Below are 12,496 nucleotides of genomic sequence, written 5' to 3'. Positions count from 1 at the left end.
CTGCTAGGACCTCAACTGTCTTTCCAAGGGCAGCAGAGCAAAGGTCCCCATTCTCTCCTTACCTTCTTTTCATTGACATCTGCCTGCTCCTCTTCCTCATTCACTTCCTCTGGCATATCTTTGATTTTATTCAGAAGTTCAGCCTTGGGAGCAGACACACTGTAGTAGGCAGGGCAGTTGACCAACCTGCCCACCGCTTCCTTGTCTTCACTCCTGGGTCAGAAAGAACAAAAAGTACAGCCACACACAGCACACAACAGAAGCTTCATTCCACTACGAGCCTGTCCATTCAGAAATGTGTAAACAAGTTCTATTCAATATCTTCCCAGAAGTTAGGATGAACTAGCTAAGAAATATTCACTAGTCATTGATGACTACATGTAGGGCTACTGAAGGCAGGAAAACCACTGAGGGCAGTATTGGGAAGGGGAGTGGGAGTCAGGACTGTGGAGACTTGCCAGATGACATTTACCCTCTCTGCATGTTTCTCCTTGTGTGATAAATATCAGAATGAAGCCGACTCCCTGTTTCACAGAATAACAAGGAGGAACCATGACTTAGTCAATGCGAAACTATTTTCAAGGTGCTACACAAATCTCAGGTCTGAGGTTAATTATTTTCTACTCCTCCATGGTTACCCACAATCTTTCGGATGCCTACTGTAATTGTTGCTTGGACACTCACCAACTTTCCTTCTCACGTAAGCCTGAGGCTCCATGTATGCCTGGGAAACCTGGAGCTTGCCGATCAACAACGATTGAATACAAGATGTAAACTCTACTCGCTGATTACACAGCAAGGGGGTTGCAAGGCTGGAGAGCAAACTGGAAGTTGATAACCTGATAACTAGTGTTCTTTGTTTTACTATAACCAAGCTTCCTTTCAGACTCTATAGGTCAGATCCTATTCACTGGATAATTCTATAGGTGTAATTAGGTTCTCTTGGAGAGGTAACCTTATGACGTTATTTAACATCTAGACCATCATTTTAATAAGGAATAAAGAACCACCAAAAAGTCATTCTGACTAGTTTCCTATTTGATGAGGTTATTCCTCTAAACAATATAGTTACATTAATTCAGTTCATTGAAAAAAATGGGGAAAAGGCCTTCTGATAAATGATTTCCCCCCAGATACATTCACTGCCTAACAAATGGGCTTCTTGGGCATCTGATTAACTAAAACTCGCAGTGGCTTTCTGCGCAATCTCATGCACAACAGGACAATGCTCATTTTTACCAGAAGGTGGCACCACCTGCCATCCTTTTGAAATTCCTCAGGAAATTCTCGGTGCTACAAAAGCTACGTGACCATCGGTTCTAAACTTCTGTTCTCAATGATAATGCTAGGAAACACTTTTCTAAGGACGTACTTGTAAATGACTTTGGTCTTCCTATGGCAAGTGGTCGGAGAACCACCACCCCTAGTGAACTGACTGGCACATCCATAGAGACTCCTCTGGGGGTCCCACCTGGACCCACTGGACTGCTTTGCACATGGCAGCTGCTCAGGAAATGTTTGCTAAACACATGACACTCGATAAGCCACTTCTCCTCAATTAGCCTCTGCCAAATCTGAAAAAGGAGGGGCTGGACAAGGGGACTGCTGAGGCCTTGTATCAGGAGAGCTTCCAGTAACATAACAGACAGCTTGTAAGTACTACACAGCTCTTTCCTTTCTCCCCTCCCCTCAACCCAAAACATGGTGTTCCTGTTAGTCATTTAGTTAGGATCAGCTGGAAATTTCTAAAATGCAAGCCCGAATTTAAATGAAATGCTCCCTGATTTTGTTTAGTCTAAAAGCCACTAACTGTGGACTTCTAGTCTGTTGATCCATATAGTTTTCACTGAAAATTTAAGAGAAAATAAAAAGCACTCTACATCTCTCCCATAGTTGTCCTTTAAGGGAATCAAACATGCAAGAAGATACTGCAATACCCCAGGGGAAATTGAAAGCAAGAAAACTACAGACCACTCGGGGCCCTCCCACTGGACGTGGCTGGGCGCTGGGACACTGCCGGGGGAGCTTCAGGCACGAGGCCCACGGCTGAACAAAACCACGACAGCACTGCAGTTCAGACCTTTCCTGATTTTCAGGATTTGAGCAAACGTTCACCCTACCTCCTCAGAGTGAATGTCAGTGGAGTACCTCAGCCTGTCTCTCTAGGCTCTCACCCTTTCTACAAGACCGCCCTCACACCTCGGCCTTGGGGAGGCCTCGGCCGTGCTGACTCCCACCTGGTCGTCCCTCAGCACTGCCCCGGGTGGGGCTCTCTGCGGGGCAGCCCTGGCAGAGAGCAGGCAGCTGCACCTGTGCTGGGTTAGGGGCACTGTGTAAGCACTGAGAGCACACAGATGCCTTTGCTCACAGGTTCTGTGACTTTGGTTGGGTACAGTCTTAATTTCTCCGTGTTTCAGTTTCCTCATTTATAAAATGGAGATAAAATGGGTTGCTATCTCAGAAGGTTCTTGTGAAGATTAAATGAGAATGTTTATATAAAGAAATTAATACAATGCTTGACACAGAGAACATAAGCAACAGGTATCAATAGCAATTATAATTATTATTACTATTATTGTTGGGCAAATAACTCTAGGGAGATCAGACCCACTCCTCTAAGGCTGAGCTGGACTGTCACTCTGGGGTCAGGATCTTTGGAAGGAGAAAGATCTCAGATAAGCAGTCCTAGACTTATCACCCCCACAGAAGGAGTTCAGTTTTAAGTCTCTTTGGTGACATTACCAGGGACTTACCTCTTGGCTTCACATCCTGGGAAGCTGACAATTTTCTGCATGGCCTTCTTCTTTATGCTGTTTTCCTGCATCAAGTTAGTATCTCGGGGAAACAAACCTTCCATCAGGTCCATAGTTGTCTTCATTCTGGAGTCTGGATCTAAAATGTCTGCCAGAGATTTGTCTTGGTGGACAATTTCCTTGGCCAGAGCCTCTGTTCTGATGTCTTCTGAGGTCTTCTGAGGACCAGAACTGACATTCTTTTCTAAACCCTGAGGCCCACTGACTGGGTCATGGACGAGGCGTTGCGTCTGGATGGGAGGTGGCTGCCCTGGGCTTGGCTGCTTGCTGAGAGACCCAGCAGGCTGAGGCAGAGCACCGGTGGCGGAGAGCGAGTTGGGCTCATTGGCCTCTGAACTCTTGATAGAAGTTTGGGATCTGGAAGCCAAAGCCAGTATCTGACTATCAACCAAATGGGCTGCACCAGGCATGGGCCTTTCCTTGGCAACTGTCACCTTGGCAAGTTTGCTGGAGCTGCTAGAGATATTAAAAAAGAGATGGAAGAGGAGTCAGCAGAGGGGTGAAGGAAGCCAGGGAGACATCTGCACACAAGGCCTGCAGCTTCCTACAAACGTCAGGAGCTTCTGGGCTGTTATTCCCGAGAAACTGCAGGGTTCAAAAGGACCTTCAACCAAGTCCACCGGTTGGTCACAGGGAGGTTGTGTGACTTTTTAAGGGGGATGGATCTAGTAGGAATTCAGTTTTGGTGGGTGTGGCTCTCAGAATCTAGAGCTTTCTGAAAGTGAACAGAGGGTAGTGGTGGTGTTTAGAGGAAGTTACCACAAAGGTGCTACCAGGCAATGTGTTTTTAGTGCTGTCCTGGGGAGTGTGTGTTGGGAAATGCTTCCTCCCCATTCCCCTGTCCAAGAAGAGGTCTTCTCTACACATGACTGACTGCTAGCCCTACTCTTTATTCCTTCCTATGGGCATGGAGTGACTCTGCAAAGAGAAGCTGACCACAGCCCATGCCTGGTCCAACCTCTTCTCTTTCTTTAAAAAGTGAGGCTGCCTCCAGGCTCCCTCCAGCATGCTCACACATGTCCCCGCTCTGCATGTATGTGTGTCTAGCACAGCCTGTGATGAGGCAGGTAACCTTGCTTCATCATTTCAGGGCTCAGTATCAGGAGGCCCGCTTACACTCATATTCTCCACTACCAGCTCTCTGGATAATGCAAGTGATATTCTTCTCTTCTCTTTTACTTTATATCTTAACTGATTCAGAACTCAGGCAGGGAAGAGGAATGCTGTTTATTTGGACCCCTTGAACCTGCCACATCCAGAATGACCTTTATACCTCTTGGGTTCTGGCTTCCATTTTCACTACTCTCACCCTTGGCTGCCCAATGAGCACCAAGGTCAACAAGTGAACCGTTCTGCACGTTTCAGGAGCTGGGCTCCTCTAAAAATCCCCCACAGGGCTGTCCTGTGGCCGGCAGAAGCAGCTCCGTGAAGCCTGAAGCATGGAAACCTCTTACTGGTGAGGGAGATCCTTCCCCTTGGGGGCGTAGTCTGCAGTCTCACCTGGTGTGGGGCTCACAGTAGCCCTCACTGTCCCACTGGGCCTGGAACATAGCTTGGGGAGGAGGCGGAGGGAAGTCGTCCAGGCTGTCGGCCGGGGCTTCGTCGCTGGGTCTGGGCGGAGGAGGCGGGGGTGGGAGAGGCGCTGGTTGGCAGGTGGGGCGCAGGTCCCTCACGAACACCTCGTCGTTGTCATAGTCCTCCGGAGGCAGCGGGGAGGCCAGCAACGCAGATTCAGATATCCGGAGGGAGACCCTACCCGGGGAGCTGGGGGCCCTGAGAGGCGTGTCTGGGTCGGAAGTGCTGCTGGGGCTCGGGAGGTCCTGCGGCTTCGTGCGGGGCTTCAGGTCGGCGCAGGCGGGCGCCGCGGGCTCCCCGGGGAGGCTGTCCTCTCTGTCCTCTCTGACCGCGTGGGCCCGCGTCAGCCAGGGCGGTGAGGCCCGCTTCCCTGCTCCCGCTTCCCGCCCGCGCTCCGGGCTGCCGGGCCCGCTGCTTCTGGGGGTCCCTGCTGGGGTGCTGGGTGGCGGAGGCTGCTGCTCGTCACTGCCAGTGCTCAAGGGGCCAGGAGCAGGCGGGGCTGAGCCGAGCGGGCTCAGGGGCGCAGCCTGGGGGTCTGGGAGATGCCCCTGCGCTCCACTGGGCAGCGGCTGGGGGCAAGGCGTTCGGCCAGCAGGCCTCGGAGGGTCCGGAGCTCCAGGACCCTCGCTGGCCACGGAAGCACTGCCACCTGCTTTGCAGCCTGAACTCCCCCAACGAGGGCTGGGATGGTGTCTGAGCGATGGCATCTCTTCAAGGCCTCTTTCGAAACAGCTGAATGACCTGGAGCAGGATACAGACAGGAGGGTTAGCTTTGAAGACAGGGCAAACACTGAGCCCAACGTGCATTACACAGACGGGAAAAACATTTGATGGGGAGAAGGGCCCCCAGGGGGCTGCAAAGCCTTCCCCTGGCTGCTTATACAAAGAACCAACTTTAAATGAAATCCCAGGTAGGCATACACCTTACAGGAAAATGTCACAAGCCATTTCCTTTTAACTACCCTCCCTCATTGTCCCTCCCTCACCCAGGGTGGCTTTTGAGGACAGGCTTCAGGATATGAAAGGAAACGAGCAGGTACATTTCTTCAGCTCCTTTTAGACTAGTTTGGGAACCAGCTCCTGACTCTGGGGAAGAGTGTCACCTCACCCTCATCCTCTCTGGGTCTGAGCCCCACGGGGGAGGTCTGTTTGGAAAACATTTGCATGGGCTGCTGAATCTAAAGGTGTCATTTACAACTTTCTCTTAGTCTCCCAGTGTTTTCCACTTCTTAAAATAGAAAGTTAAAAGAAAAGGAGAGTCACATCTAAGGAGCTAATAAGCAACTACCTCTGGAGAAAGAGCCCGACAATAATGAGCAAATAGGGTGCATGTTGATTTAAACAGCTGTCCTCCAGGCACCAAGGAAAACCCAACAACATCCAACACTTTTGTTATTGTGTTCAGAAGAAAAAAAGAACAAAACAAACACATCTATAGCACTTCCTGCCATGCACCAGTTAATGTGAGGATAAAAAAAAAAATCTCCAGCTATCCACCATAATTTGCAAATCCCACATTTGTAGCTCCCAACTAGCGTGCAAGTGAATCTGGAGAGCAGATGGCACTTTTCATTTTATAGACCCGAGTCCCAAAGGAGCTATGGCTCAGTCCCAAGTAAGAGCCCAGGCACAGGCCTGCCACCAAATTGTCTAAGTGCCGGATGGCGGGGTAACGCGGCACCCAGAAGGAAGAGACCCCAAAGAACCAAACTGGCTCCTCTTGCGCCCTTACTTTGTCTTTATTATAAACGCAGATGGCTGAGTAAGAGGCCCCTTTCCCTCTCAGATGCAAACCCTCCCCTCCCATCACAGACCCTTTTTATTTAGAGGCAGTTTCTTCATCGGGAACCTCCCAATACCCAAGACTGGCTATTCTGTACTTCCTGGTGGTTCTCAGATGGGTCCACTAGAACCCCAGGGGCAGGAGGCTCACCGCGGGTGCTCTTTACTCCTGTGTCTTGTTCTTTCGGTATCCCCAGCACCTGGCGCAATGTACCCTCTCAGTAAAAGTCTGCTGAAGAAACGATGTCTGTCCTGCCCAACTGCTGTTTAGACTATAGGCCGTGAACTATTTTTAAACTTAGCATTCTCTAATAGGACACAGAACAACTGGAATCTGATGTCTTAAGGACGAATTCAGGTACCTTCATTTTATTTTATTATATTTATATCTTGAGGCTTTTTAAAAAGGGGAGACATCACTAAAACACACAATAAAATAATATTTATCCTCTAAAAATCCAGCCCAAATAAACCTTGATAGGATGTTTTTAGTTTATGTTTAATCATCTTAGTTTACAGGAACTATACTTAAACTATCGATTTTTAAAGGTAATATTTGAGTTAAATGCTTGATTTGGTTGAGTATACTTCTTCCTGGTGATTGTTTTCCAAGAATAAAGAATAGAGTCAAAAAGCTTTTGTTTCAGTCTCTATAAAAGAGTGTGAGAGGCAAACATCGGTTGATAGTATCCAGGAATCTTAATATTCAAGAATGAAGTGATTAGTCTCATTTTTTCCCTTCATAGCATTTTTAAAAAGTGGTTAAAAAACCCCACATAACATTTACTGCTTTAAGAGTTTTAAATGTTCAGTTTAGTAGTGTTAAAGCACCTCCACATTGCTGCAAAACAGATCTCCAAAACTTTTCCATCTTGCAAATCTGAAATTCTATACCTTTAAGCGACGACTCTTCTGTCTCCCCCTGGCCCTTATGATCACTATTCTACTTTCTATGAATTTGACTCCTTTAGATAGCTCCTGTAAGTGGAATCATAAAGTATTTGTGACTGGCTTATTTCACTTAGCACAATGTTCTCAAGGCTCATCCCTTTTGTAGCATGTGAGAGTATTTCCTTCCCTTTAAAGTTTGAATAATATTCCACTGCATGCATACGTCACATTTGGTTTATCTTATTCATCCACAGGTGGACATCTGGGTTGCTTCCACTTGTTTGCTATTGTGAATAGTGCTGCTATGAACATGGGTATGAAAATATCTCTTCAAGACACTGCTTTCCATTCTTTTGGATTTATACTCAGAAGTGGGATTGTTGAGTCATATGATAGATTTTAATTTTTTGAGGAATCTCCATACATTTTCCCATAGCAGTTTTTTTTTGGGGGGGGGGTAATTAGGTTCATTCATTTATTTATTTTTAAAGGAGGTACTGGGGACTGAACCCAGGACCTTGTGCATGCTAGGCACGTACTCTACCACTTGAGCTGTATCTTCCTCCTTCCCATAGCAGTTGTACCATTTAACAACAAGGGTTCCAGTTTCACCACATCCTCACTAGCACTTTTCTTTTTCTTTTTTTGCACTTTTATATTTTTTTGATAGTAGCCACCCTAATGAGTGTGGTTTGGATCTGTACTTCTCTGATCATTAGTGATGTGCCTGGTGGCCATTTGGAGAAATGTCTATTCAAGTCCTTTTTGTAATTGAGCTATTTGATTTTTTTTGTGGTTGAGTTTAGTTTCACCTTAGCCTTCAGACTAATTCTCTTTTGGCAGAGTTCTTGTTCACTGTTAGTCTTCCCTTGTCTGTAGCTTTTAATTAGTGCACCCACACCAAAGTCCTCAGCCTCACCTTGACTACTTTCTTCACTACAGGCACACCTACAGGAGCAAGAGCACATAACTACAGAAGGCTGCTCTTGGCAGTGAAGGAGGTAACTTAACACCAACTTCCTGATCATGCTGGTAGTATTAGGTTGAGTTATCGAGAAAGTGAATACAGAAAAAGAGAGAAACAATGATTGAATGAAATACTATAAAAATTAAGTAACTGGCTTGAAAAAACATGGGGGGTAGTAGAGAGGGTTTAAATGTACTGCATTAGCAATAACAGAGTACAGTGGTAGTGCCTCAATGCTGCATTAAAACTACATACAGGCACGTGGTTCAGGGGGAACTCTATTTGAACTCTATTTGGAAATTTCTACTTATTAGGCTACAAATGAACAGTTCAAAAATTCAAATCCTAAAAACTTGTCCATTAAATTTTTCTACCAAAGGGAAATTATTTTGATGGCAATTTAAAAAAAAAAAAAAGATTTTCCTATTTTCCATCTAAGTGCCTAAATTTTTGATTTTGGGGCTTTGTTTTTTTACTCCAAGTGCTTCCTGCACATTTGTCTTGCTCTGTGAAGCTGTTCGTGAAATGCTCATTCTTCCCCTAGTGCTTTGTTCTGCAGACCCGATCCTCCGGCACAGAGTGGAAGGGATCAGCCACACAAGGAGGCCCTGTGTGTGAGAGCTGGAGGATGTACCTGAGAAGAGCACAACCACAACGATTCTGAGGCTCAGCTTACAAGAAGTCAACCACTGCCTCAACAGAGCACGTTCAAAACCTATTATGTATAGTATTCTTAGAGAAAGGCGTGTATAAGTAAAAAATGAAGTTCCCCATGGCCAAGACAAACTGAAAAGGCAGCACATGACACTAGGAAACATCGTAACATCACGTTTCAGTTTCTGGTAGAGAGGAACAGAAACATTTAACTCCAGCAGCATTCACAAGGTAGAGGGCATCATAAACACATACGTACCTGGGTCCTGGCTCAGGCAAATAACATGGATCCTTCACACGACCAAAGCCACTGCTGTCCCCCAAAAGCACATCCTTAAAACACAAGAAAGGCAAAGCATTATTACCAACTAACAGGTGTTTAAATTCACACGTGGGTGGAGGTAGAAAGGAGAAGGAGCATTTACTGGACGTCTACTACTTATTGTCAGGCACCATGGTGGTGCTTTTACATACTAACCCATTCCACCCTCAAAGCTCCAGGAAGTACTGTTAACCCCACTGCACCAATGAGGACACAGGCCCAAAGAGGTTAACTTTCCCAAGGTCACAAGTTGTAGAACCTCAGCGTATCTCACCAGGTGCCTCTCCAAACAAAGGCATTTTCTAAGCAAGAGGCATCTGATGACAATTATCTCCAGAGTTCAAAACAACTGCTAAACTTGAAATATAATGTTAAAAAATAATTCAAAGGGCCAAGCTGTTGAAACAGCAATAAGGAGATATGAGAGATGACAGGAAAAGGACAGTTTATTGAATTTAGCAAAAATCTCAAGAATTAGATATGAATCTGGCTTGTAATCAGGTTGAAATATATTCTCTCTGGGAAAAACATCTCACCCACATGTAATATCAGTGACTCTGGGGACACTTCAAGGGTAGTCATTATTTGTTTGTTTTTGTTTTTAATAAGGGTATGTATTGGTTTCCTGAGAGGGTTGTAGGTCAGTTTTTCATCATGTAAAATTCACTTCATTTGATGAGGCCCCTCCCGGATGAAGACAATGATGTTGCTACTGATACAACTCTCACTTACTTATGATAATAGGAGACAGACAGAAAACAGAAAAATTAAATCTGTATATAATCCCTAAACTTAATTTCAGCAATTTATTTCACCACTTCCTCTGTCTAAAGGGCTAATTGCTTTCACCCCCTTTCTCTCTATTTCCCTCCTAGTCAGTGGTAGAGGTACTAATAAACAAACAAAAAGAGCCAAAGGTGGGAGTAGGCTCGGAGAAGAAACAACCCCGAATGCCATTAGTGACTGCCACTGTCCCTCACTGGGCACCTACTGTGTGCCAGACACTGCCACGTTCCTCACGCTCCTCAGATTGTGTGCCTGGAGCTGCGTTAGGCGCCTGACATTTCTCCTGTAATTTAATCCATAACAGTGGGGAGAGGGGAGGTAACTGCAGCTCAGAGAGGGTAAGTATCTCACCCACAGTTAAATGAGTAAGTGGAGGAGCTAGGATTCAAACCATCATGTCCTCAAAGCCTCAGATCAATCTTTGGAATCTTAAGTTGGATGCTGGCTGAGCTGGATGTAATCAGATGTCTGTGCTTTGAGAAAAGGGAATTCCATGTGTTTCTGATTTGCTCAAATATCACCAGAGGGAATGGGACTTCCCACTCTCCACGAAACCTTATGGGCCTTTTAGAGTCTTTCCCCGCTCCACCTACTCTGTTGACATGAATGTTCAGCTTTGCCAGTAATTAACTGAAACAGCCTCTCGATCCCCTTAAAGCTCCTAACCTAGTAATGTTTAAATATATATTTCCATTCTATTATTTCCTTTGAATTACAGTATGAGCTTGATATTTATGTGAGTATGCATAAAATAAAGGAAGTTAGACCCAATAATAGGCCATTAAGGGAATCTCCCATCAAAGGAAATACCATTTGGACAAAGGAAAATGCCGTTCCAACCTAGTAAAAAGCCCTAGGGGGATATATTCCAGTTGCACGTATTCACTTTGACTGGGCACATATGTACTGTCAAAGAAGACTTGATTTTCTGCAAACTGGCAAGAAGTATAAACTATTATGGCAATTCAGGAAAAAGCAGCGGCTATGGGAGACACACCAGTTATAGAGCTATAGAACAGACACTTGTTAAGCATGTATTTGTCTCTGTTAATTTGTTAAGTGTTTTGTTTTTGTCTCTAACTTCTGACGACTGACTTAAAAATACACCAGTTCTTATTCTTCATTAGGCACAGTATACTTAAAACTATGAACCTAAGTCCTACTGAATCCCACTTCTCACTCTTGCTTTGGGTACTGAGTTAGATATCCTAACGTCTCTGTGACCAATGAAATATGAAGACAATAGTCATCTACTTTGGAATATCAGTTTCAAGTATCTGCTACAATGAATATAGAAATTAATTTTTAAAAATCTTAAAATGTTATTTAAATGTAAATCAACAGCAATTGATAAATGTTAAAATGAAATCAATTCATTGGCTGGAGTTTTCGGATGTAAGATGTTGAACTCCCACCTCCCTTCCCCCATCCCCAGTCTTTTTGAATTCCAGGATGCAGCATGGTAGAGTGACTTAAAACCTCTAGAGTCAGACAGGACCGGGTCAAAACCTTGCTCCCACTACCTCGGGCAAATTTCTCACCCTTTCTGTGCCTCAGTTCTCTCATCTATAATATAGGGAAAACAATACTATCTCCTCCTTTGCACAGATGTAGGGTTAATTTTATGCTTATAAAACACAGTACGATGACTGGCACAGAGTACACATTTGACTATTAGTAGCTATTTGTAACTTTGCCTCTTGTGGAAAGTTGATTCTGTTATTTATCCCCAGGCTTCAATGGGTGCTAAAAATGATTACAAGCTGCATCTTACAGAATCAAGCCTACATCCAACATTGTGGAGTTTCATGCATTGAGCAATTTCCTCAGCAATTAAATGTTTGTCACATCATCACATGGTGAATGTGTTACATACCAGAAATGAAGGTCTCTGAAAATATAATGAGAACCAGAGGAGACTCTAACTCAGCATCTGGGGTGGGGGAAATACTCTACCAGGAAGCATTTCCAAAAGGTTTCTTGGGGCTAGGGTATAGCTCAAGTGGTAGAGCGCATGCTTAGCATGCACAAGGTCCTGGGTTCAATCCCCAGGACCTTCTCTAAATAAATAAATGAATAAACCTAATTACCTCCCCCCTCAAAAAGAAAAAAAAAAGGTTTCTTTTTTATAGCCTCTGCTATATTTTATCATTTTAACTATTTATTTATTTATTTATTTTGCTATATTTTAGATCTATGCAATGAATAGGTGTTTAAGTTTCTACCTCCAAGGCAGAAATGTTTGGATTTTTTTTTCCATGCAGCTTTGCAGGGCTCATCTGCTTTAAAAAGGTTCAGTTTTCCAAAGTCTCTTACTAGGAAATAGCCAGGAATTTGATGTGCCCTTTAGCTCCATCACTAATATCCACTTGTTCTGCAATTACATCTTTCAAATTAAGAGAAACTGAAGGAGCAGTAAGGGAGGCTGCTTGCTCAGAGAGGATCACAGCTGGCTACAGAGAGCCCAGGCCTGCTGAGTGTGTGAGCAGGTCTCAGGCTTCAAATGGTGGCAGCCTTCTGCAGTTGTCATTTCAGGCCCAAGAATGAAGAATTTTTATAAACAGAGAAGTTGATGTCTATGCTGACCTTGTTTTGGAAGCAGACACTATCCTCACTAATGGACTTTTGAAAAGGAGCTGAATCCTTGTCAAAAGCTGGTAAAATCCTGCTCTATTAACATCTGGTTGGCAGGAGCAAGCAGCATTT

The 12,496-nt window shown here is 44.7% G+C and overlaps 1 protein-coding gene and 1 long non-coding RNA gene across 3 annotated transcripts in view; one reads left to right on the top strand and one right to left on the bottom strand.

The window, feature by feature from the left end:
- The window catches only part of LOC105091607 (uncharacterized), a 42,909-nt gene extending 33,960 nt beyond the window's left edge, over nucleotides 1-8,949 (top strand). Inside the window, exons 3-5 of the long non-coding RNA XR_010380839.1 lie at nucleotides 7,316-7,375; nucleotides 8,004-8,062; nucleotides 8,573-8,949. This is a non-coding gene — a long non-coding RNA (uncharacterized LOC105091607). The remainder of the gene's footprint in view (nucleotides 1-7,315; nucleotides 7,376-8,003; nucleotides 8,063-8,572) is intronic.
- Nucleotides 1-12,496, bottom strand: part of SHROOM3 (shroom family member 3) — a 296,769-nt gene that overhangs the window by 14,615 nt on the left and 269,658 nt on the right. The window contains exons 6-9 of one of the 2 annotated variants that reach the window (XM_064485530.1): nucleotides 8,942-9,015; nucleotides 4,314-5,129; nucleotides 2,754-3,269; nucleotides 63-213 (exon numbers count right to left, since the gene is read on the bottom strand). In XM_064485530.1, coding sequence (XP_064341600.1) covers nucleotides 63-213; nucleotides 2,754-3,269; nucleotides 4,314-5,129; nucleotides 8,942-9,015 — 1,557 coding nt within the window. The remainder of the gene's footprint in view (nucleotides 1-62; nucleotides 214-2,753; nucleotides 3,270-4,313; nucleotides 5,130-8,941; nucleotides 9,016-12,496) is intronic. The other variant, XM_031471167.2, reaches the window with a different exon arrangement.

Source organism: Camelus dromedarius, chromosome 1, assembly GCF_036321535.1.
Source record: "Camelus dromedarius isolate mCamDro1 chromosome 1, mCamDro1.pat, whole genome shotgun sequence".
Classification (NCBI taxonomy): Eukaryota; Metazoa; Chordata; class Mammalia; order Artiodactyla; family Camelidae; genus Camelus; species Camelus dromedarius.
The sequence above is the reverse complement of the archived record's forward strand: the minus strand, read 5'-3'. Positions and strand labels throughout refer to the sequence as shown.